The sequence below is a fragment of the Onychostoma macrolepis genome, chromosome 12 (genome assembly GCF_012432095.1).
Source record: "Onychostoma macrolepis isolate SWU-2019 chromosome 12, ASM1243209v1, whole genome shotgun sequence".
NCBI classification, from domain to species: Eukaryota; Metazoa; Chordata; class Actinopteri; order Cypriniformes; family Cyprinidae; genus Onychostoma; species Onychostoma macrolepis.
Genome location: NC_081166.1, coordinates 439,012 through 465,714, shown reverse-complemented (window position 1 = coordinate 465,714; position 26,703 = coordinate 439,012). Strand labels below are relative to the sequence as shown.

At 37.7% G+C, this 26,703-nt stretch overlaps 1 protein-coding gene across 1 annotated transcript in view; it reads right to left on the bottom strand.

Moving 5' to 3' along the window:
- ryr2a (ryanodine receptor 2a (cardiac)) overlaps positions 1–26,703 on the bottom strand; it is a 151,877-nt gene that overhangs the window by 92,890 nt on the left and 32,284 nt on the right. Inside the window, 12 exon segments of the mRNA XM_058794607.1 lie at positions 1,302–1,466; positions 2,805–2,961; positions 4,083–4,157; positions 6,775–6,871; positions 6,960–7,059; positions 7,150–7,262; positions 8,989–9,067; positions 9,187–9,261; positions 10,177–10,191; positions 12,017–12,037; positions 17,291–17,395; positions 18,795–18,914. Of these exon segments, the coding sequence (XP_058650590.1) occupies positions 1,302–1,466; positions 2,805–2,961; positions 4,083–4,157; positions 6,775–6,871; positions 6,960–7,059; positions 7,150–7,262; positions 8,989–9,067; positions 9,187–9,261; positions 10,177–10,191; positions 12,017–12,037; positions 17,291–17,395; positions 18,795–18,914 (1,122 nt within the window).

Here is a 26,703-nt window from a genome sequence, read left to right as displayed (position 1 = left end):
CCGATATTTTTTAACTCATTTTTGCCGATACCGATATATTTTCTTTTGTTTGGAAACAACACCAAGTCTCTCCTGTGCAGAGATTCTAAACAAATTATTTTTAATTTTGGTTAGAATTAAAACCTTTAGCTTATTTGTTAGAATTAAATAAACAATAACAACGTGCTTTTATAATGAGAGTACATTGAAAGCTTTGAAAATAATTATAAATCAACTATAAATCAATCACTTTTTTCAGACAGATGCAATGGTAACCTTTAACATTTTATTTGAAGATTTAACATTTGTAGATGATCTAAAGAAAAGGAGTTGTAATCTGTTTAAAATTTTTTTTTAAAAATTAAACATTAATAAATAAATCCGTATATATTAAAAAATTTTCATTTACAAGTGTCAAGTTTGTGATTTTTATTCATGTAAGCTATATCTTCTGACCTTTAAATGAAAATATACTTGTGATTTTATGACATCAGTTACTGCTTTGTTTAATCAGAAATACAATCTTAATGTTACTTAACACTATGAATGGCTGTGAACACTATAAAGTGGAGCAATTCCAACGTTGCAAGGACAGTCTGGTGCTTCTGACTCACAGCCTGTAAGTACGTTTCGATATTTAAAGAATTTGCTACTGACGATTCAAACGCAAGTTTTGAGCAGTGTAGAGTAGTGCTTGTGGGTGTGAGAGACACAGAGAGAGAATTCATTTCAGTGCTTTTATTTCCAACATGCGCTCATTCATGGCTGTATTATTTAATTCAGGCAAAGTTATGTCTTTATTGGGACAGACTGATGGATTAATTTACGTGACTCCGTGAGTTCGTCTCTATTTCTTATAGCCGAGCTGCATAAACTGCATATCAGGCATTTATGTAATACATCTAATTTGTGCATTAATGACTGTTATGTTAAATAAAGTTTACTGACTACAGCAAATCAAGTACCCATGCACGCCGTTGTTGTTGTCTCGTCTCCCCTCAGACGCGCTGCAATGGCGATCCTGCACGTAGTTCTCAAAACACCCACAAGATGGCGGCGTTTATCGGTGAATCCGATATTACAAAACCGATTATGGTAAAATGCTTAAATATTGGGAAAAATAACAGTAAATCGATATATCGGTCGATCTCTACATGCGAGTTATTCGTCTTATCGGCAAGACATATCAGCATAATTGTACATGTCGGACTGATACCGATGTTTACATTTTAAGCCATTATCGGCCGATTCCGATATCGTTCGATAACATCCCTATGTCAACCGCTTTCATATAAAGCCACGTTACATTCAGCTGACGTCACCTTCCTCTGAACTCCGCCCATTCGCGCACACTTGGCGTCCATAGACTGGTACGTGAGCCAGAGCCCAGTGTCCACATGCTGGATATAACAGACCGAGTCGCCGTATTTGATGTCCGGGACACCCATCCCATCTACCTCCTTCCTCAGGCCAAAGTCCAGCTTCTCCTGCAGGAGGACGAGCAGAGGATCATGGGTAAACACTGATTCAGTCACCAAAAATTTCAATTTAAAAACCATATTCCTTTTCATTTGAATTCAATAGCTCTCAACACACAGGAAGAGAAATTCACTGTATTTAATCACACAGTTCAACAGTGTACTTCATCAAAATACAAATCATTAAAATAGGTACACTTAAAAATGTGTATTAATTATGAACAATTATGGAAGCGAACAATTGTGTAATTATTAAATTATTAAAACAGGTAATTGCAACTATTTTTGAACAATCTTTTTTTTTTTTTAGTTTATATCTCACAATTCTGTTAATTCTCTGAAAAAAGTCAAAATTGTGAGATAAAAAGTTTAAATTATCTTTTTTATATTTTATTTATTAACTCTTTCCCCACCAAACACAGATCCGTTATTCATGAGACAACGCTTCCCCGCCAACCATGTAATTTTCCGTGTTCTCTCTGTTATACGCTAGGGGGCGCTATTACGCACCTCCTGAATGAGTCTAGAAAGTGCCGATCAAAAACACAGACGAGGAAGACGCAGAAAGAGCGATCTCATATGAGAGCATATGCATATGAAAAATAATGCCATCATCAACACCAACCGCATATAAATGAAAACTGCCTAAAGTTACAGAGTGAAATGTGGATCCAGAAAGTGTTAAAGCTTTGAGACACTGATGGAAGCCATCTACTGCATCTTTGCTTTGATAATATTACTGAATATGATCCAGATGTAGTATTTGATAAAAATGCTATTTTCTCAGCTTTTTGCTCAAAATTTTGCTTTTTTTTACGAAATCTACCTACATTCAAGTGTTGATTAAAAAAACAATGCTTGAAGCTAGAATAAAACAGATTGTTTTGTTTGAAAGTAAAGGGGCTGATCTTTATTTTGATGTATTGCATGTTCAGATATTCATACAACAAAATATTCTGGGGGCCATGATATTTTAGTGAAAATCAGCAAAAATGCTGGCAGTGGCTGGCAACTTTTTTCAAAAACACTGGCGGGGAAAGAGTTAAAACTATTTTTTTCCATAATCATTAAAAAAATAATGACATTTTAAATCACTGATACGTAAAACACGTTTTATCTAAACTCATTAATAAATCAATATTGATAAAACAATTAAGAGCCATCAATAATTTTTAATATAAAAACACATAAGGCTAAGGTCCTGTTTGCTGCTTTAAATACCAATTCAATTCAAATTCAGGAACTATGTCAGAATTTATTTTGACTTATTTTGATCCTCATATGCAGATGAACTGATCTAATGACGAGCGTTTGAGGCACTTCAGGTTCGTGTGGCGTCAGTCTCACTTTTGAGGAACGGAAGCAGAAAGCCGTTGATTTGACGTCCGCTTTCTCCTTGTCCATTAGCAGCAACCCTTGATCGTCCATCATGCTGAGATACTTCCCGGTGGTCACGTGACGCAACCGAAACAGCTGACCCCAGCGGATGTGACTGCCGCTCCACCTGCACACAGCGAGATGACAGGCTTCAGCACACCCACAATGCACTGCGGCACACACACACTAAACCAGTCAGCTAATGATGACTGAAATGCATGTCGGTATCAAACAGTAAGCATCATTTGGCTTCGTAAGACTTGATGTATAGTGCATACGATCAACTGTTATGATGCTTTCATGACAAACCGCAGCTCAGAGACTCGATGCTCACAATGAAAACCTGCACAGGCGTTGATTTGTAATTCAAAAGCAGAAAGTAAACTGTGTTGGGCTCCTGCTCCAGTATTTGGCCCCAACCCCAAAATGCCACTTTGATAAAATGCTCCAACTTCAGCGTCCTGGATTATTTTTAGTCTGTGAAGAGCTGACGTCCTGCAGTGTGTAATTAAAAGCTTCATGTGAACGCAAACCCGGTCGCTGCCAGAGGGGTCAAACGTGAAGGAACGCATCAGAGATCACTGTCCTGATGACATCAGCACTGCGGCATGATGGAAACCTCACAGGGTCAGTCTGTGCTCTACAGGTTCATATGGAGGTACAACAGTAAATAGCCTTTTGTGTCTTTCACTTCATGTCACGTCATTTTCTAAATGTGTAAACAGAACTAATAATAAATTGAAACGGAATCAGCATATTAGAATGATTTCTGAAGGATCATGTGACAGTGAAGACTGGAGTAATGATGCTGAAAATTCAGCTGCGCATCAGAAATAAATTACAGTTTAACACATATTCACATAGAAAACAGCTGTTTGAAATTGCATTAAAATTTCACAATATTTTTACTGTATTTCTGATCAAATAAATGCACCCAAGAGACTTCCCTCAAAAACAGTAAAAAAATTCCACACTTTTATAAATAATAAAAATGAACTGAAATAAAAAAGCAAGCTAATGCATTTGATTCATTGACGTATTTTATTCAAAAGTGGCAGTGCAAGTGTCCCCGGCTGTCGTATTGAGAGATGTTTTATTGCACTTTTCCCTCAGTAGGACAGAACACAGCACAGATCTCATTTATGGTGCACTCATGCACTCAAGAGTTCCTCCACAGCACTGAAGTACTGTGAGCGCATGAATCAAGACTCCTTATCAGCACAGACAGAGAAACGCTGATTCACTCACGCCACTCGAAGCGTCTCCAGCCTCCAGAGGGATCTGGCGTGGATGGACACGGCTCCACCCTCGTAATGCACCGTCCTGAAGGAGACAAAACCAACATATGAGTGTCTACATATCAGACCATATTGTAAATCTACAGTGCAATGCTATTTTAAACAGACCAATGCAGAGCAGAATCACAAATGAAGCAGAGCTCGATGAACAAAATACTTCAAATGTCATTGTTTCTGACTATGTGTTTTGTCAGATATTAGATATTATCAGTATAAGCCCAACACATAACAGCCATAATTGTTCTGAATGACAAATGAATTAAAATTTCAGTTAAATGATTTGACTGAAGTATTTGATTTGTATTTAATTAAATTTTTTATTTTATTTTATGGACTCACAAAACTGTATATGGCTAGAAAAAAAACAAGGAAATGTCTTTGAAAATTAAAATGTGAAAATCTAAATTCCTAACACTTTGGCACAGCAGAAGTAGTGCAAAGAATTGAGGCCAGTATTGACATCACTTCCTGTGCAGCATAAAACAAAAACCACCATATTAAAACAATAATATTCTGTGTGAGAGTCTCAAAGGCAGCTGAAGGTTGAGAAGCGGAGCTCAGGCTGTAGATGTGGATTAAAAAAAACTAAAAATACACAATGATTATTAAGACAGCATCATTCATAAGACGTCTCCTCCTGACGGTCTGCGTCTGACCTCAAACTGCAGTCTGAGGATCACAATCAGCGTCTGGAACAAGATGTGCGCTGGGAACGTTTCTGGTTTGACTACTGCTGCTTTACAATGAGAGAGAAAGACACACACCTACACACAAACACGGTCCCACAATGCAGCGCTCCTCGCAACACACACTTGCGTAACACTCGTGCAAGAACATCTCTTATTCGAGTTTAAAGAGACGGATGGATACAGAGAAAGTTCTTTGAATTCATGCATTCAAAAGCAGACGTGACACGCTCAAGGCCAATGGTGACGAGAAACACAGATAAAGAGAAACTCAAACCCTGAGAGGAACAGACTTCAGCTTTATATGTGAAGCTGAGGAGCTCAAACTCATACTAACTAACGATTTATACATTCTTGTAGCTCAAACAGCAACGCCAAGGTCATGGGTTCGATTCCCAGGGAATGCAAGAACTGATCGAATGTAGACCCTGAATGCAATGCAAGTTATGGATAGACCACATTTAGCTTTTGTTTTATTTTTAATGATTAAATGATTTTAGGAGGGATCTGGATCTCAGTCTGTTTGTTTTTTTGGGTTATATAGTTTGCGGTAGAGAGAGGAACAGGGTAACACATTTCTATCTGTGCCTGATGTCCCACAGAGGACAGGTGTTTCTGTAATTACAGCAGCACACATACAGCCACACCAGATCTCATTCTGTCTCACAGAAGCTCATGACAAGACCCGAGAGACTCTCATCCGAGCCTCTGTTTCTACTGAAGAACAAGCAAACGTCCTACTTTAGCATCAGGAGTGTGTTACGACAGAGAGAGAAACTGGAGTGAGATGTTAAAGGTCTCATATTCTGCACATCTTCATTTCAGTTAGTTAGTCAAGGTGTCATTCATGGAGTTCTCATCCTAATCTACACAGCACATTAAACTCTTATTTTGATGCAGGCACTTCAGATATAAGCACAAATGTATATCCAGATCTCCTCAAAGGGACACTGACAGCATCCAGCCACAGCGGCCGACCTCAGAAGATGGATGCATCACACTCTATAAAGAGTGTTTAATAAACCTCAACACACAGCGCTGACCATCACGGTCCAGATGGAGCAGTGAACCATGAAGAACCAGATACACACAACACAACATCTCCACATCATCTACACCAGCGCTTCTCAACCAATTTAACCCTATTGGCCACAACAACATTCAAAGTTTCTGTACAATCAATTTTACTTCCAGACGTTTTAAGAGCTGAAAGTTCCTCAACGTTCCTGCTCTTTTTAACCAACAAATCTGCAGAACTTTTCCAGGTTTTTTTGCGATTTACTTTGCGATTTACTAATTTCTTCCCGATACAATACTTTAGAGCTCAGCGTTACTAGAAAAATTCATTCATTATAAAACTGCCCATGGCATTTTAGCATTTTATACATTTTACAGCTAGAAGGTCACACCTTTATAATAAGTCTTCCTCATACTATATATCCAGGTTTTCCAAGACTGTGTGAATCCTGTTTCTTCAAAGGGAACAAACTGTTGTTGAGGGACTGAATTAAAATAAGAAATATCTTGATTTTTTTTTAGTTGTTTTAGCTTATTTTAATGCTTGTTTTGTATTATTTTAAATAATTTTAAGTCATCTCGAGGCCCCTGGTGGACCCTGGTCCCCTGGTTGAGAACCACTGACCCACAGGAACAGAAAGCAGAAGTCCAAACTCAGGCTGTCAGCAAGCAAACGGACCCCTAAAAGGAGCAGTTCACCAAACATGATGATTGTGTCATCATTTGACAGCATCTGTCCTCATTCACTCTCACTGCACAGAAAAACAGCAGCTGGAACACTCTGCTAAGCATCTCTTCCGGTGCGCCACAGAAGAATGAACGTCTACAGCTTTAGAGCAACATGAGGGTGAGTGAATGATGACAGATTTGATGTTTTTGCGTGAACTAGTCTTTTATATCAGTGAACGCCACTGGGCCACAAGGTAGATGAATCCTGACCTGCGCTGTTCCTCTCCGTGTTCTCCGGACGGGACGGTCAAACACTCGTCCATGTGACCATGCAGCAGCCGCAGAACATCTCCACCAATCAGGAAGCCTGAAACACACGGTACTGAGTAAATGAGCAGGAAGTGGAATGTAGAGTGACATAAGCGTGTCAAACACTCACACACACGTTCGCTCACCCTGAGCCACTTCACTGCCGGAGCAGATCGGAGCCACACTCCAGAGAGTCTGCTGGAAAGCTGCGTCCACATGCAAACTGCCGTTACCGTACGACAAGTGCTGGAACAGAGAGATTCAGATTCATCAGCGTGTTTTTGACGAGTTTTAGCTGACATGCAGCCATCAGGCTCTGATTCTGGTAAAACTCACCAGGTATCGCTCAGATGATACGCTGACCAGGATGAGGTCATCACCCACTCGCACCTTCTCACCCTCTGACCTCTGCTTGGACGCCGGGTGGATGGTCCACCAGCACGCCTCACCTGTGCACACACACACACACACACACACACAGTTATAAATCAACACAAAACTACAACCGAAAACTAATAAAAATGACAAAAACACAACAAAATGTGACCCTGGACCACAAAACCAGTCATAAGTGAAATTGAATAAATAATCTTTCCATTGATGTATGGTTTGTTAGGATCGGACAATACTTGAGATACAACTATTTGAAAATCTGGAATCTGAGGGAGCAAAAAAATCTAAATATTGAGAAAATCACCTTTAAAGTTGTTCAAATGAAGTTCTAAGCAATGCATATTACTAATCAAAAATTAAACCTGCAGTCTGTAACTTTTTTAGGTAAATAATCTGAAATCAATATTTGAGAAAGTACATAACTTAGCCCAATTCACAACGGTTATCTTATAATAATGTTTTCAAATTTGAGTGGTATGGGTAGGTTTACGTGGGAAATTCGAGCATGGCACTGCGTCATTACGTCACGTCTGTAAACATAAAGAAGTTTTCCCGGCTACTAGGCTTTCACATGTGAGGATCCTGCAGGCGATGGAACGTTTATAGCCTTTTCTCACAGCAGCTGGAATAATTGTATTCCAGAAAGGATTATGTGTTTATATGAAACATGTGAATGAAATTACAATGTCATCATCTTTACCTCAAAATGTAAAACACAATGTACATAACTTTTTCAGTTTATATACTATTACATTGGAACCTAGATTTAACATTTTATAAATTTGTAATCAACACTGGGACTACACAAGATTTGTATTTTAAAGAAAACCAGTTCGAAGGGACCATAGTTTGCTTTTTGGGTTAAAAGAATTTCTTAACATGAAATTCGAATGGTATGACAATTAGAGATTAGACTGTACAGAAATTGAAATCTACACGCTAATACACACTATACTCATTGTCACGCAATGCTGATGTCAGGAGTCCGGGTCCTGCGTTTCTCCCTCTCACCACCAGAGGTCACTGTCTCCCGGATTCAATTCCCCTAACTCCACTCACCTCGTTATTGAATCATTTGCCCCAGCTGTTTTCCTGATTGTTTAATATCTGTCTGCCTTGTGCCCCGTGTATGTCTTGTTTTCAGTGCTTGTGTTAGCTCTGGCTTTTTCCCCTTCGGGGTGGTTTCATTTGTGTTTTGGTTTATTTTGTAATTTGTAAATAAAGAAACACCATTTGCCAGCATTTGAGTCTTCATGTCTCCCGTCCCGTGACAGCTGATGTTGTTAACATTAATAATTTGAGAATAAAGTATAACAATAATAATAATTTGCACGGTTAGATGTGATATGAGCTATCCGATCGTTAGATTTAATCACCATTGGTAGCGCGATTTATTGTAATGCTTTTTTCCTCAGTTGGTCAGAACAAACGTGGCAGACTTGTTACTTGTTCAGATGGCAATATATGGTGAAAATTCTTATTTGGGTCGTACGTAGGAAATATCTTCATGGAACATGATCTTTACTTAATATCCAAATGATTTTTGGCATAAAAGAAAAATGTATCATTTTGACCCATACAATGTATTGTTGGCTATTGCTACAAATATAGCTGTGCTGCTTATGACTGCTTTTGTGCTCCAGGGTCAAAACTAAAACTTTTACTAAAACTAACATGAAAATACAAAATAACTCAAAATATAAACAAAAACTATAACAGCATCTCAATGATACTAAACTGCGAAACATTCAATCAGGGGACATAAACAGGAAGTGACATCACCTGTCGTGTCTTCCTGAAGCCCCACATCAAACGCCAGTTTATCGGTGGATGAGTGAGCCGTAGACAGACAGCACAGATACTGGAGAGAGAAACACATCGACACGTGAATCTCTCACACACACACACACACACACACACACACACACACACACACACACACACACACACACACAGATGTGCCGTCAGAGAAACACACACCATCCCACTGTAGGAGTGTCTCAGTAAGACTGCGTGACCGTAGAGCAGCGTCCGGTGACCTCCGCCCTGTGCCGTCTGAAACAAACACACACACACACACACACACACACAGATCGTTGATACAAACTCATGACTGTTAATTAATGTGACTCATTAACAATATGACACTAATCAGCTTCACATTCACAGCAAAAATCACACACAAATATATATGTATTTAATTATAACATCATATTTACATATTTAAATATGTAAAATATTTTTAACGTCTACGTATACAAATATTTCAATATAAATGTACATATTAAAAAATACATTAAAATATTTCTAGATATAAAATATGTGTGTGCTTGTGTATAGGGTATTTTAAAATATTTATTTACAATAAATATTTATTGTTGCATTTAGGGTATTTTAAAATATTTATTTAAATTATTCATTTATTTATTGTTTTATACAAAGATATTAAAAGCATGTATAATATTTTAAAATCATATAATAGATGATTATTTTAAAACCATTTCAACTTAAATATTTATTTTAAAGTACCCTGCTATTTTCAGTAAAACTTCTGTTTCAAAACAATCGATTTGCATATAAATGGACAAAACAAATATCAATGTACACACCATAAACAAACATGAAGAATCCTGATACGTCAGACGAGTCTAAATGTGTTTGAGTGTTTTTCCATCGTGAGGCTGATGTTCCTGGGAATCAGCACTTCCCGTGTGTGTGTGTGTGTGTGTGTGTGTGTGTGTGTTTTAATGGCTCTCTCAAGGCCGAGTGTGTGTGTGTATCAGGTAATGGCTGCAGTAATGCTTCAGGACAGGAAGAACAGGACCTTTATTTTCTCATTACACTCACTCCAGTGCTCGCCTCTCTTTTCTCCCACTGGAATTAGTTCACTGTACAGCTACATTACATTACACTACATCACATCACTGTGGGACGCACAACAACGACACGGACACACACATGGACTCCTACCTTCATCATGAATTTCTGTGGCCCATAAGAGGAAGAAAGACATTGTTAATCACAGATCAGAATCTACAGCTCATGATGCAATCATCAACACTAACACACTACTGAATGATCTGCAGTATGCAGCATGTACACTGTGCACTGGAAGCATGAATGATGTACAACATCACACTCTATCCCACAACGCAATGTGCTCAACTACACCTTCCATTTCCAGTGTGATTGATTTTCCTGACTGATATGATTTATAAATGTTTTTGAACTAATGTTTTTATCTGCAGGTAACTGGACGTCACTCACTGATGAGGTCATGTGACTAATTATCGTTACATACTGCATACTGTTTCGCTCACTGTTGAGAACGGTCAGTGTTCAGTGTATACTGTGCAGCACTGTCAGTCACATGATCTCTTCCTTTGCTGAAGAACACAAGCACACAGACGAAGCTCGCAGAGTTCAGAGGTCAACGGTCAGACTGACTGCAGAATCAATACAGATCATCTAATATGATTGTTCAGAAAAATATTTCCCTCCATATAAAATAAAAATGAAATTCTCAAAAACAAATCTAAATGAACAAGAATGCAAGAAAGTGAGCAAACTTCATCATTACTGGAATATCTAATCATTCTTCAGTCAAGATAAATTTATTGGAGATGCACAATAACACAAGATAACAAAATGTCTGTTTTTGAGGATTTTTTAACATTGACCAGTAAGGTCTGGCAAATGAAATAATAGTCTTTTTTCATGCTTTATGGCTTACTGATGGAGTTTTGGTTCCTCTGGCTTGCTTAGTTGGGGACACTTAATTTCCAGCAATATCGTCAACTTGATTGCACAGATGCTATTAGAATGGAACTGAGCTGGATGATGACATCAGTGAATTCAATGATGAACTGCCTTTAACTAAAAATAGTGTTTACTATTGTCCTTTTGCATTACCGACACACTATTTTCCTATTTGATACTGTAAAGCTGCTTTGACACAATCTGTATTGTTAAAAGTGCTATATAAATAAAGGTGACTTAACTTGACTTATATGGTCTGATATAATGAGAATATGGAAAAAAAAAACACTTCAACAAAAATATGCAATTTAGTACAGATGCTGATATTTACGTGACCAAAAATTATTTTCAGTAAAGTTTTGATTATGTTGATAATTTAGAGATCTTTATATGGTTAAGAACAAATATCTGCCGACGAGGTTCAGAAAAATCAACATCCCCATTGGAAGATATTGTTTCTTTTTCTAAGCATGATTAATTTTTATAGATTTTTCAAAAACAGAACTTCGTATCTGACGTCATTCTACAACTCCAGTAAATGCATCTAGATTTATGAATGTTTAGATGTTTGTACTGGAAAACAAGATACAAATAGTGAGGAAGAGCATCATGTCTGCAGCATTAAAGGACGTTCATGTGAACATGAGAATCACCCTCTTGAACCCACATGAATCACAATCACAAACATTCTGCTGAATCTCTCCTTAAGTGTTTCACAGAGGACTGAAAATCATATGGGTTCGATTCTCATCTCAGTCTGATCCGTTCCTTTAATGAAGGCAGAACCCAAACGATCAAAAAAAAGATTGGTGTGAAATTATGAGAATAAGAGTCATAATAAAGGCTGAATGTCTGGATCCCATGCTGTCAGAGCATGCTGATCTCAGATCAGGAGCATGAAGAGCATGCAGCAGATGAGTGAGTGTCTGTGTCTGTGTTGTGTGTGTGTGTGTGTCTGTGTGTGTGTGTGTGTGTGTGTGTGTGTGTGTGTGTGTCTGTGTCTGTGTCTGTGTGTGTGTGTGTGTGTGTGTGTGTGTGAGAATCCACGTACCCATTTCTCCATGTCTATGAGCTGTGGAGCAATGGACACACAACAGAAAGAAAAGAAAGGAAACGTCATGCTTCCATCATCATGAAGAAACACATCAGACTCCTTCATTTCAGCAGAGGATGATGGGATCTGTAGTTAAATCCTAGGGTTTCCCGTTTCTTTGTTATTCAATTTATATTTCTACTAATTATAAATGTTTGTTATTTGATGTGGGTGAATCGGTGTCACATTCACACCAAAATCACTAGGGGAAAAAAAATGATTCGATTGATGAAAGAAATCATCAATACACCTATAGGGTCATGAGAGGTCAAAGGTCGTTTTCTGCTCATGAATGAACGGAGCCGTGATGTGGATGTTTTATTGAAATGCTTTTTTGTTTTTAGTCACAAAAACAAAAGCTAAAACATCATTTCCTGCAGCATGTTAGTGAGTCCGATCAATTATTAGATCATTAATAAATGAGTCACAGCTGGAATGAGAAAGAAACAGAGAGCAGATAGTAGAAGAGCCTCATGCTGACCTCAGATCACACACAACATCTCAACGTGACCAGAACACGTCAGAGGGAATAATTCATGTTTGGCAGAATCATTATTCAATGAAAGGATCAAACTCCAGAAAGGAAGAAAGGCACCAGGAGTCATAACAGCAGTCAACATCAGCTTTTCAGTGTTTTTGATGCCAAAATCCTTCACATTTGATTATAACTGGTCGCTAGAGACCCCCTACCTAAAATATCAAGAATATATTTACATGTTAAAAGTTTTTAAAAAGGTGAATGAGAAAAGCATTGCAATGTTGTAAAGACAATAAAATTAAATAATTATTTCCCAAATTAAGTAATGGACTGAAAATATTTACATTTTATGAAGTCGAAAGTATATCTGAGATCATAATAATAAGAAGAAGAAAATATTTATTTTTCACCAAAACTATATGGAGAATTGTTTTTTTTAAAACATAATATTAATAATAATAATAATAATATTTTTTTTAAGTCACATGATACTTTATAAGTAAATCTCCATTGGCGTGTGTTTTAACTGAATGAGATCTAAAAACTCAATAATGATTTTAAATTTCAGTTTGTTTGTCATAAAAACATCACATGGCTTTATAAGACCTGGAATACTGCGTATGATCTAGTATGGACAATTTTTATGATACTTTTTCTCTTTTTCAGAGTTTGATCATCACTGACCTGTTGGTGAAAAGAGCAGCGCAAGCAAATCATGACAGATTCAGTATTTTTTGGCTGAATTATTTGTTGTTGTGATCGTGAATCAGTCAGACGGCTCTATCAAACACAAATATCAATGTCAGAGGTGTTTATTTCCTGTCGCTGATCCACTCGTCTCAGATGTTGATATGGATGTTAGTTTGATGTTCACGAGGAGTCAAACAGCAGCGCTGCACTTATATAACTGAACACATGAGTGAACGGAGACTGAACCTCCGTATACTGACCCTGTGTGTGTGTGATGGTGCAGTCTGCCCAGCACTCACACACACACACACACACACACACACACTCCACCCATCAGCTCTGAGGCTTCACTGCAGTGTGTAGGACTAAACTCTCTCTTGCCACGCATCAGACTTCTATAAATGAGATTTACATCACATCCTCCGAGCGCCTGCAAATGTGATCATGCCAACTGGACCTGAAAGAGAACTGTCATCATTAAAGTGTGATTCAGAGCGAGCGGCGAGCAGCGATTGGGTTTGATCTTCCCTTTTCCTCCTCCACATGTGACGCTTCTTCACGCGCAGTGAGACACTTCTGCATTGGCAGGCTCTATCTGTCTCTCTCTCACACCCACTGCATCTCACTGCGCTCCTGCTACGCTCAGCATTTACTCCTCCAGATCTCCTCTTTTATCCTGCACTGCTCTACCTACGGCACACACACACACACACACTCCACTGTGGATGTAATTCAGGGTTGTTATTTATTTATTCCAGTGCAGCAACAGGAAGAGCAGAGGAAGGCAAAACCAATCAATTCACAGAAGCAAACGTGATTCTTCCTCAAACAACACTGATCCATCCACACAAAATAATAATCAGACCATAAGCTTGTGATATATAGTGAACAAAGCTGAAGGGTGTTTGTCTAACGCAGGGGTTCATCAAACTGAGCTGATGAAAAGATAACAATGAATTCAATCATAAAAATGTCCATTTAAAACAAATAAATAACTTTAAAATATAAACAAATCAAAACACTTACAAAAGAAAGATGAAATATTCTATTTGAAAAAATAATAATAATTGCAAAAAAAAAAAATCTAAATAAGACACTTTGTTCAGTTGCATGTCATGTGACCAGTAACATTTAGAATGTGTTGTTAAATTATTGAAATATATAAGACTTCAAGAAAATATTTGAACTCATAATCGAAAATAATTGAAAGTTTGTGAATCCCTGATCAAACGCAACACATGCCACAGCAACTGCATTCACTATATGAATATAATTATATTTAAAATCTTAAATTTATTATCAAGGTTTCACTGAAAAACATTACAGTTATAAATACAGTAAGTTTCAAACTCTATATTAAAAGTGAATAAATGTGTTTACAAAAGAATCAGCAGGAACACTAAAGATTTCAGCAATGAAACACTTTCACATGCTGCACTAAATCAAGAATCACACAGGAATCATGATTCTTGAATCTAAATCAAATAAAATGATGCTGTGCCTAAATATAAAACAAACAACACCATCCAAATCCCTGTGTCACTTCCTGTGTGTCTCTGCTAACTAGCTGTAGACACACACAGAGAGGTTTGGAACAGATAATACACCTGTGATCCAGAGTGAATCATGTGACCGGCCGACCTGACCGCATGAACCCGCCAACAACAGATCAAACGGAGGGCAGGTGAGTCAGAGCCGCCGCATGACACACACACACACACACACACACACAGATTTGCGCATTCAGGCTCACTCACAAACACACACGCTTACATACACACACTCATACACACACAGACTCAGTCTCACATTTTAACAATTTATTTAAGTCCGCTTAAAAGAAATGATCTACAGGCACATAAATATTATAGATGCAGTTAAATATATGTACACAATCATGGACCGGTGGCATACAGCAGGTCTTCACAATATCAAACATGTGATTTAATTGTTATGAGTATAAATAACAATATCTCCGGCATATACGGTGACTGCTTATAATAGCAGACAAAGCACAGCACTTTGCTAAACACTTAACCCTCTTTTTGGGCATCACAAGTTGTTGAAGTCCTCTTACAATCAGCCTGTGTGTGTGTGTGTGTGTGTGTGTGTGTGTGTGTGTCCTAAGCTGCCAAATATGAAAACCAGTAGTCGGCCCCGATATCACACACACACACACACACACACACACACACACACACACACACACCAGTGCTCCAGACTCATTCTTCCCACAGGTCGCTCTTTTACGACTAACTTTCTCAGCTGGTCGCACGAGCACATAATTTGGTTGCATTTTTTGTGTTTTATTTTTTATTTTTGGCTACAAAATGTTACTAATCAATGCATGTTGATGAACTTTTATCATAGTTTATAGTTATATGGTAATGAAAGTGGTTAACATTCAACCCATCCTTTTTATCAGTAGTATTATTTGGGATTTTAATTTTGTGAACAGGTGTTCCTCTTTTGCTATGTTATAAGCCTTGTCACATTTTACAAGAAAGAATTATTGTCTGTTTTGCTTACATCTATACACCTTTCACTTTTTAAGACTAAAACAAAAGATGGATTCATTGTTATTCTTATTAAAAAGCACAGCAACAATAAAACAGTAAGATACAATGACAAACTATTTCGGTTTGTCGTTTGATGTTTCTCATATGCAACAGAAATGGCAGCGTCTATGTATCTATCTAACAATGTGGTGGTCGCGCCAGTGCAACCGCGCACAAAATCTAGTCGCACCGGCAGAAATAATGGTCGCAAAATGTGACCATTTGGTCGCAGTCTGGAGCCCTGCACACACATACACTCGCACACACACACACACACACACACACACGCGCAGACTTACACACTCACCCGCACACACAAACAGAATTACAGATTTAGCCTGGGAGCAAATGTTGCTTTGTAAGTACTGACAAACTTATATTTCCTATAAACATTTTGATGACTTTTTAAATATAACATACTAAGATAACATACTAGGTTAATAGATTTAAACATTATTACAACATATCTAATCGTTCCCATGACACTGATGCTGTAATAGCAGTGATGGGACAGTGAAGAGTGCCGTATTCAGACAGCAGAGTGATGCTGCATTGATGCTTCTGTCTCTATGGCAACTGACATCAAATCTCTGTGTAACACTGCGAGTTCACTTTATATTCACATTCATGCAGTTCAATCACTTTTGACCTTAAAGGTCCTTGCACACTGAGTCCGAAATTTTCATATGCGTTTTATCGCATTCGTCATCCTAAAAATTCGTCACACGCAGAAACCTTGCACACTGAGTCTGATGCGTATTAATTAATCCGTTGTCAAGCATTGAGGATGATTTTGTTGTCCTCTCTCTTCTTAAAAAGAGAAAAAGAAAGGCAATATTGGGTCCATCCGATCCTGAGATACAGAGAGGAAGGAGAGTTCCTCTCCTTATTAAGGAGCAGCAGGATTATCACGGGAGATTCAAAGTTTACTTCAGGATGTCATTGTCTCAGTTTGATGCTTTGTTAGCGATACTAGAGCCACATATTAAAAAGAAGACCACCAATTTCGGCGAAGTCAGTGTGCAAGAATCTTTACAGTGCTTTGTGCTGCGAGACGAAGTGGATCAACTTGACAATCGGCATTCTGGATTTTGGCGATCGCTTGTGGCTCTGAATTATCAAAACACCTCTCAAAGTGCTTGCTACGGATGCGAAAAACGTAGAAAATCGAACCCAATCTGAATTTCTTAATGACGGAAGAACGTTTTGGAGGCGATGTGTAAACGTGATTGACACAACGTGAGGTTGTATTTATTTTTTAACGTGTGAAAATTTCAGACTCAGTGTGCAATGGCCTTAACAAACTGACAGGATTTCTCATCTCCATCCATTACTGGTGAATCAATCACCTGTCAAATGTCATAATGGTGAGAGTTTTATGGGAGGAGTAGTTCACTCATTATTTTCATGCTTCAATCAGATGTTTATAGCTTTGGTTGAGATCTCTGATGGACAAGTGCACACGTGTGTGTGTCCCAGTGAAAGCGTGGCAGAAGCAGCACTCACCCCTTCCGCTCTCTCCTCGGTGTTAGCCAGCATCTCCTGCAGCGCTCGCACAGACAGCGACTGCTCCAGCACAAACGTGCATATGGACAGATCTGGAGGAACGTTCTGGAAACACACATCATTCAGCTCAGCTCATGTTTAACTCTTGTATTATGCTCAAATTCTGAGTGCAAATTTTATGTTGCAGATCAAACTGACCCTAAATGGATTCAATTCAATTCACCAAAAATCACACTATGAAAAAAAATCATGTGAAAACATGAATACTTCTCACACATTACATCAAAAATAAACATCAGAACAAGCTTTTATAAATGTATCTATTTTTAAAGCATTTCTTCACTTTTAAAAAAAAAAAAAAAAAAAGAAATTTATAAACAGTTTTCAAATTTATAAATTATTGTAAATAATTATATTTTATTTAAAATTTTAAATGTTTTTATTATTATTATTATTATTATACTATTTACAGCAGAGCACGGTGATAGCAATGCCAAGATCATGGGTTTGATTCCCAGCCAAATAACTGTGCTTGATAAAAATCAAGCACAAATCAATCGGGTGGGGGGTGTTGTTATGCAGCTGCTGTTAACCAAGAAATTGCGAGTCAAATTGAACATCATAAATTTAATAAACTTTTGCATACACATTCCACAAAACCTCAGAGCGTCAAAACTTTCCAGGCATGTTCTTGACCGTAAATGAGAAACTGTCATAACGTATAAAAATGTATAATGTATAAAAAAAATAAATTTAAATCCCAGATTAAGCAGTATTTTTGAAAAGTCTATTTTGTGTTAACACAAGGGTTACAGAAACTCAAAGCAGCTCCTGCTGGACTAACGGGTGAAGATCTGGGCTGCTGACTAAAAGGCTGCAGGTTCAAAAACTCCAGCAGTATCTGATGAGTCTCTGTGCTTCAGTTGGCTAGATTTGTGTGTGTTTCTCGAGCAGATAAATGTAGCTTGTGTTTGCATGTTATGATCACTGTGAAAGTGAGTGAAAAACATTATTACCAGCAATTTGAGGACAGAATGAGTCAAATGAGGCCAGTGCCATTAGAAACATGATGATTTGAGCTCCTCAGACAGACCTGAGCAATCAAACAGAATTATTGCGCCCTCTCATCTCATGAGGAGTCTTTATGAGAGCAATGATTAAATGATTCACAGCCTCAGCAGACTCACTGATGATTCATTCAGCTTCGTACTGAACAATCAATCCTGATCCACAATGAGTTTGAATACGCTTTGCTTACTAAAAACCGTGTTAATGATTTTTTAGAATACTTTTTCTTCAAAAAAAAAAAAAATTTCAATATTTTACAGTGAAATCAATTGTAAAAGTTAATGTAATATACTTAATCTGTCATTATCAGAGTTTTGTTGACGTGGTGAAATAATGATGTGTCTGAATCAAACTCCACGCAGCAGAAATACTTTATTCTCATTAGAGTGTTGCTGGGATTTAAGACACATCATTAGTGAAGATGTGAGACACGTACCTTTGAGTTGGACGTGGACTCGAGGAAACAGAGTCTGTTCCCGAAGCCCTCGGCAGCCAGACAGAGCTTCTGCTGCTCCTTATGGACCATCGCGGAGCACTGGAGGACCACCTCATCATCCTGAAACAAACACAACACCACACACTGACCGTCATCTGGAGCAGAGATTCACAACCTGAGCTAATAATGCATTAAATCATAAAAAATATCAATTTTTAAATAATGTAAAATAAAAAGAATCCAAATAAACCACCTACTAAAAACAGAGAAAATATTTTTATTTTAATAAATTAAAATAATTTAAAAATCAAAAATACTCACTAAAATTATTAAATATTTTATTTGAAAAAAGTAAAAATTTAAACAAAATTAAAGACTGCAAAGATTAAATATTTAATTTGAAACAAATATAATTTAAAATAATCAAAATAAAACACTTCAAAAGATTAAATATTTTATTTGAAAAAAAAAAAAATCTAAAAATCTAAATAAAGCAAATGGAGATAAATTAAAATCTCAGGTGGATCTTAATAAAGTATTTTAGTGGTTCGACTGACAAAACAGTTTGGGAATCCTCTGCACTAAACAATAATCATAATGCCAAAAGGATTTTCATATCCATGCACACATTCTCTCAGATGAACGAGTGAAATATCTCTGAAGATGTTATGTATGTTCTGGAATAATCAACACTATTCATGATCCTCAAAGCTTCAGGAGGTCAGAGATAGTCAGATGAAGCGCTGCAGCTCTAAATGTGCTTCTGAATGTCCTCCTACACACACTGATGGATGTGGAGCGCATGCGCATGTGTGTGTGTGTATGATGTGGGGGCTCCATGTCCGCCTCCGCCAGGAAACCCCTCTGCATTTCCCTCGTAACCCCCCCCCATATGTGTGTGTCTGTGTCTGTCTGTGTGTGTGTGTGTGTCTGTGTCTGTGTCTGTGTCTGTGTCTGTGTCTGTGTCTGTGTGTATGTGTATGTGTATGTGTATGTGTATGTGTATGTGTCTGTGTCTGTGTGTGTGATGTGTGCAGCACTTCCAAAACAGCGACATTACTGAGGAGAGCCAACACACACCAGACACTGCAGGAGAACTTCACAACATGCCACTGCAGATACAGGCAGCACTGCGGGAGAACAGCACACGTGTGCACGCGCATGTGTGCATGTGCGTCTGTGTGTGTGTGTGACAGGTTCCTCTGAAGGAGACAGACAGAGAGTCTCTCCATCTACACTGCTCATACACACAATATCCACAACATCATGAGATTCAGCAGATGTCATAAAACATGACTGCATGAATCCACACACACACGTTTACTTAGCTATCTAAATGGAGACATTATATAGATATCTATTGTTTTTATATATAGATAGTTATAGATTTTATAAACTAATCCTAACTCCACACCCTAAGCCAACCTCTCACAGAAAACATTCTGCATTTTTACAATTTAAAAAAAACTTTTATAGCAGTTTTACAAATGAGTATGTCCCCAAAGGGAGGTTTTTGGAGATTTTGTCAGGTTTAGCTCACTTTTGGGTACAAATTTGTAGTAGGTACACACACACACACACACACCAACCACAAACTCACTGAAGAATCAATGACAAGACGCTCACAAATATCACAAACCCTAACCCTGAGCATGTGAAGTGCTTTCTAAAGCTTCATGAGCGTCAGTGATTGATTACAGCTCCAGTAATAAACATATGAACAGATCAATCATCTGTCACACACCGTCTCATACAATCCTTCATCAATCACCATCTAATGGGATCATCATCTTTTCTGACACTGATATTACAACTCAGATACCATATCAGACAATAAACTCTAGTATCTTTATATCCAAACAAAAATAATCAACTCCACGACACTAAGGAAAAGAGTTACTACAACATCTACAGCAGATAAAGCATCAGCACTCCAGTACTGTAGGACGTTTTCTTATAACCTATCATTAAAACAAATAAGTTATTATTAATTATTACATGTATCTGCATGATTTGACTAGGGCTGTGACGGTATGGGATTTTTTCTTACCGCAGTGGAGAAGCAAACAGATACATAAAATAATATTTATTTCTATAACTTTGTTGTTTTTTCGATATCTTTTGAGTTTAATAGGAATTATGGAACAGTTTTTGTCATGGTTTGTAACCCATTTTTTGTACAATAAGTTATTAAAAGAATAACAACCTGCGAAAGCTGCAGAAAGAACAAGCCAAGCTCTACATGCCCCAACATTGCTTAGTTCTGGTGAGTTGTGCTAAACTTCGATTCCTATTTCTTTAGACATTGTTTTTGGGGTAACAGTCTGTGGATAACGCAACTTGTTGAAACTTTGAATAATTTATTGTACAAAAAATGGGTTACAAACAATGACAAAAACTGTTCCGTAATTCCTTTTAAACTCAAAAGATATAGAAAAAACTAAATAAATAAATATTATTTCATGTTATTATTGTTAATATGTTTATTATGTTAACAATTAGAATTTTTCAAAGCGTATATGAACTGAAATAGCCTATTGCATCATCCCGTAAATAATTGGGCAAAACTTATGGATACGCCAATCAACGCTCTGAATTTCTGCTGCCCATTTACATGATGAAGATAAGATAGCCTAATATAAGATACTTTTAGATACTTTTCAGGTATTGCTGTTTGAGAAAAGTACTTTCGGTCGGGAAGTACATATTGTTTATCAAAAGCCTGTAGCATCGCTTTGAACGCTGGCTTCTCAACGGTGCAGAATGACACCATTTCCAAATAGTGAGTCACGCTGTCAGTTAGGGGTGTGCGATATGACGATTTCTGATCGTGGACGATAAAAATGTCTCCACGATCTGCTTTTGAAGAAATATCGTAGTATCGTGCTACAGCGCACATTCTGTCAGTTTCAGTTCTGACGCCTCCGTCTCTATATACTGTACAACACCACATCCATTCAGTGTTAACTCAGCGGTAGAGCTACTCTCACGGGGCACTGCACTTATTCCCAAACACAAAAGTACATTATTTGCGTGTGTTATTAGCCTTGCCGGTTAAACCTTTCATTCACGCGCTGGTCTGACATGCTTTTTCTGAGCCCGTACACCTGAAGCGCGTGCACTAAAAAGGCTGTCTAACAGCGCCTGATTACTCAACTAAGTTATCTGTTGAGCTAATACTGTCAAAACACACAAGGTTTACGTATAGACTCAGTTGGTTATGTCTAAAATGAAAGTAAACAGATGAGAGAGAAACGGATGCTTGTCTGTATATTAGATGCGTGCAGGTCTTAAAGGGACAGAACTAAACATGCAGCCGACTGTCATTAAAGGGATAGTTCACCCTAAAATTTAATTTCTGCAATTATTTACTCACTCACATGTTGTCCCAAACCTGTATTAATTTCTTTCATGTGCTGAACACAAAAAAATATATTTTGAAGAACGTGGAAAACCAAACAGTTGCTGGTCCACATTGAATTTGATAGTAGGAAAAAATACTATGCAAGACGCTGTGGACCAGCAACTGTTTGGTTTTCCACGTTCTTCAAAATAGCATTTATGTTCAGCAGAAGAAAGAAACTCATTCAGGTTTAAAACTAATTTTGAGTGAGTAAATGATGGTATAAACATAAAACACTATGACAGAATCGACAGACAGATGACAGAATTTTTATTCTTTATTGTTAAAACAACAAAAATAACTCGCTACTCTTGACTGAAAAAAATAAAAATAATAATAGTTACCTTAATAGGAATCAATCTATATAGTGTTTTATTTTTATATTTGTTCATTCAATTTCTTGAATGTTCCTGCTAAATATGCCTATTGTACCTGAAAATTAAACACTGTTTGTTTTATTTGTATATTATGTGTATTTTTAATGTGTATCTTTGTTCTTATTTTTTAATAACAAAGATAAAATAATGATAAAGATTTTCATCTTCACCCACTTTGGCCTAAATATCCATCATTCTTTTTTATATTTTGTTACCTTGAAAGGATTTGTCTTTATAACAGGGAAATTAGTTTGGCTGCACTGCTCAGACAAAATAGTAAAACCAACATGACAAAGAATCATGATAAAATATTGTAGATGAGTAAATCAGCATAGAAAAATGAACAAATTACAAACATAGATAAATATAATAGAACAAAGATATAAAATAAATAAACAGTGCTTTATATTTTTTCCAGTAAGTCTAACAGTATTCAGGTATACTGGTTGAATAATCAAATGTAAAATAACACTGTATAAATTAAATCTAATAAATCTGTTAAAGCTACAAAAGGGATTTTTCTCTGTGTTTTGCTGTTTGATTAACATTCATGACACTGAAAGCCTTAGGAACATTAAACTGCTGTGAGCATACTATCCATTTTCTTTATCAATTTTTTACCTTCACCTAAGCCATAAGCAACTGTGTTTACAAGGTTACTTGCAGAGACATGCATTTTGACAGTTTCGCGCGTATGTGTCATTTCAGGCACAAATAGACACGGAACTGAATGGAATTCAGTGTTCACATATATCTGAGTGACTCTCACCGTGTCTACAAAGGGCGCTGACAAAATACAATAGAACCCATTATAATCAGTGATGCCGTCTACACTGGATGCGGCGTGACACGGCAAATCCTTGCGAGTAAATCGCTCATTCTTTTTATGATGTACTGACACAAAGTTCAAAGGATTTGCAACGGTCGCTTTTTCGCGTCCAGTGAAGACAGTGCGTCGCGGGGTGGCGTGATGCGATAGCTGTCGCGAAAACGATCAGTATAAATATAACGGTCAGTATACTAAAAATCGCACATGTGACTATCGCGGATGTGCATATCGCGATATCGATGCTGAAACGATATATCGTGCAGCCCTACTCCGAACTATGTAATACTGAATTGTGGAGTTAAACCGTTAAACAGTTTTTCACCAATTCTGTGTTCAGGATTATTTGGGCGGGGCTAAAACGCCCCTAACACTATAATAACCATGTTGAGAGGTCAAGTTCTTAGTTCATCTTTTTGAATGTCTGTGATGTTAGATATACAGATTCTAGGCAGGGACGGTTCTAGGGTGAATGGATACCCGGGTCTTAGCCCAGAGACATCAATATGTGGCAGAATACATACAATTTAAAAGCATGGAGAGTTCACAATTCGCATCTAAAAACGCATGGAAACACAAGCTGTACCACTTTCTCTTCTTTCAAAGCGCACTGGAGCTTGCGCTCTCATGGTGTTTGCCGTTGCTAAGCAACTATGAGCCGCGCTAGCCTTGATGACGAGAAGGTTTCAACTCACGATAGCGCTGACGCGTGTTGAGCGCGCTTGCCGCACATCTACAATTAAATAAGGAACTTGCACGCTCTAACATGTATGGCTGTATAAATTCAATTAAACTACTAGAGGTAGCATCAGTAGCTAGCATCCATTCAGGTTGTAGCGGTATTTGACAGTTGGGAGAGACAGCCGCTTTCCCGCGAGTGGGCGTGGTTTCAGCGCCGACAGCGGACACGCCCCCAGCGTTTGAGATCAGAGAGTCCTGCTTATTTTTCAAAGATTTTGATAACTTATTTTAGTTACTTGGCGGGTTTTTTTATCATTCAAATTTGGCTGGGTGCTTAACATGTTTTTCTGTAGTGTGACAAACTCAGAACACATATTTTAATATCACTTTACACGGACTTTAATAATGTTTAAACTTTATATTTATGGCTAGTGATTTTTGCTGTGGTATTAAAATTGAAATAGAGAATTATAAAATGTAATTGATATCTAAAATATTGGAGTCAAATAAGCGTATTAGAACACAAGATAACATAGATCAAAAACAATGATAACAGCAACTATTTGATTTTTTGTGGCAGGGTCAGTAAAAAAGTTGGCAGGTCAAGTAAAAATTTGTACCACTGGCCCGTTAGCGTTGATCCCTGATCTGTATTAGCCATAAAAACACACACAGGTCAGTCGACCACAATAATCAATAAACATACATAAATACTGCAGCAGCTGATGCAGCGAGAGCGCAAACACACACACACACACACACACTCTCACAACACTTTCACAATGGAGACTAATCCTATTACATTAAGATGGAGTAACCTTGATGTGTGTGAGTGTGAGTGTGTGTGTGTGTGTGTGTGTGTGTGTGTGTGTTAATGCAAAATGTGTTAATCTGATCAGACTGTGTGTTTCATATCATAGACATTTTCCTTACGTTTTTCTTTAAAGTTATAAATAAACACTACAAACAAATCCAAACACACACACACACACACACACACACAGTGTGCGTGGTTTTCTGTACATCAATCACATAAATACATCATCTGCACACATGAGCAGAAGAGTGTTGTTGAGAAGCAGATCATCACACACCTGTGGCAGTACAACACATCTGTGACATCATAGAGCATCATTGCACACAACACAATGAACACACAACTGACATCACATGACCGCTGGCCATCCACCCCCACACACACACACACACACACACACACCCACACACCGTACTCAAGTCAGAGACATAAAGCAAACACGTTATATAGCAAACTACCTGATTCTTTATATTGTCGCAAAATATAACTATATTATTGTCGAGCTCTAATCTGATCAATGCGACTCTAAGGCATGAAGATATTTAGATACTATAAAACTTAACATCATGATTTTCTGTAAAGCTGCTTTAAAACAATCTGTATAAAGGTACTATAGAAATAAATGTAACTTGATTTTTCCGGTAGAAGTGTCAAGTGTGTTTATTGTTTTGCTGCTATTGGCTTGATTAATGTTATTGATCAAATATTCACTGTTAATGATGACATCACAAATTAAACTTTGAAAATAAATGACACAAAAACACTAAAGAATTCCTTGTCACAGAGTTGTTCCGTGTCATGATCGATTATGAGACGTGTGACAATCAATGTCCCGCATGACACATGTGTGTCATATCTGAAGAGCAAATAGAGTTGTTTGTGTGTGTGTGTGTGTGTGTGTGTGTGTTGATGCTGCTGGAGGCAACTAGCATTTGTTTTCTACAAAACGACAACAGGCAGATGGAGCCACATACAATATTAATGAAGACCTCACTCACAGTGTGTGTGTGTGTGTGTGTGTGTGTGTGTTGTATCTGCTGCTGCTGATTGTGTGTGTGTGTGTGTGTGTGTGCACTTCTACAGCTATCTTTGTGAGGGCCGGTTTGAGTTTTAGACCATCAGAGTGAGAACAATCTTGTAAAGTGAGGACATTTTGGCCGGTCCTCACTTTCTGGGACCCCTTTAAAGGCCTGTTTGAGGGTCAAGACTTGGTTTCAGGGGTCAGGTTATAATTGAGTAAAGGGTAGGTTTAGGGTAAGGGTTTGGGTGAGGCACTTAGTTCTGAAGGTTAGGGTCAGGAGCTGGAGATTGCATTGTGTCAATGTATGTCCTCACAAAGATAGCTATACAGAGTTTTGTGTGTGTGTGTGTTTGCTGCTGATGGTGGGTGGGTGTGCGTGTGTGTGTGTGTGTGTGTTTGTGTGTTATTAAGTGGCTCCTCCAGATATAAATGCTGTAACTGTGAACGAAGCCTTTAATCAAGTTACGCAGTGGAGCGATGAAGAAACACCAGCACACAAGAGACAAATCTATTCTGATGAGAAATTTCACCATTAACACACACACACATTAAGTTGATCACTGAATGCCTGTTTTTGTGTTTTTCTCTCTGCTGTGACATCAGACCATCATACCTCACTTCATCATCACAGCCCTCAAACACGTCACATTCTCACCAGTGCAGTGATGAAGACAAGTGCATGTGTTCACAGCACTGCAGTGAGATTAACAGATAAACTGACGATTCGTCTGAAGTCAAACATGCGATCGCTGCATTAGATGCTGCAGTGAACATGCTGACCTGA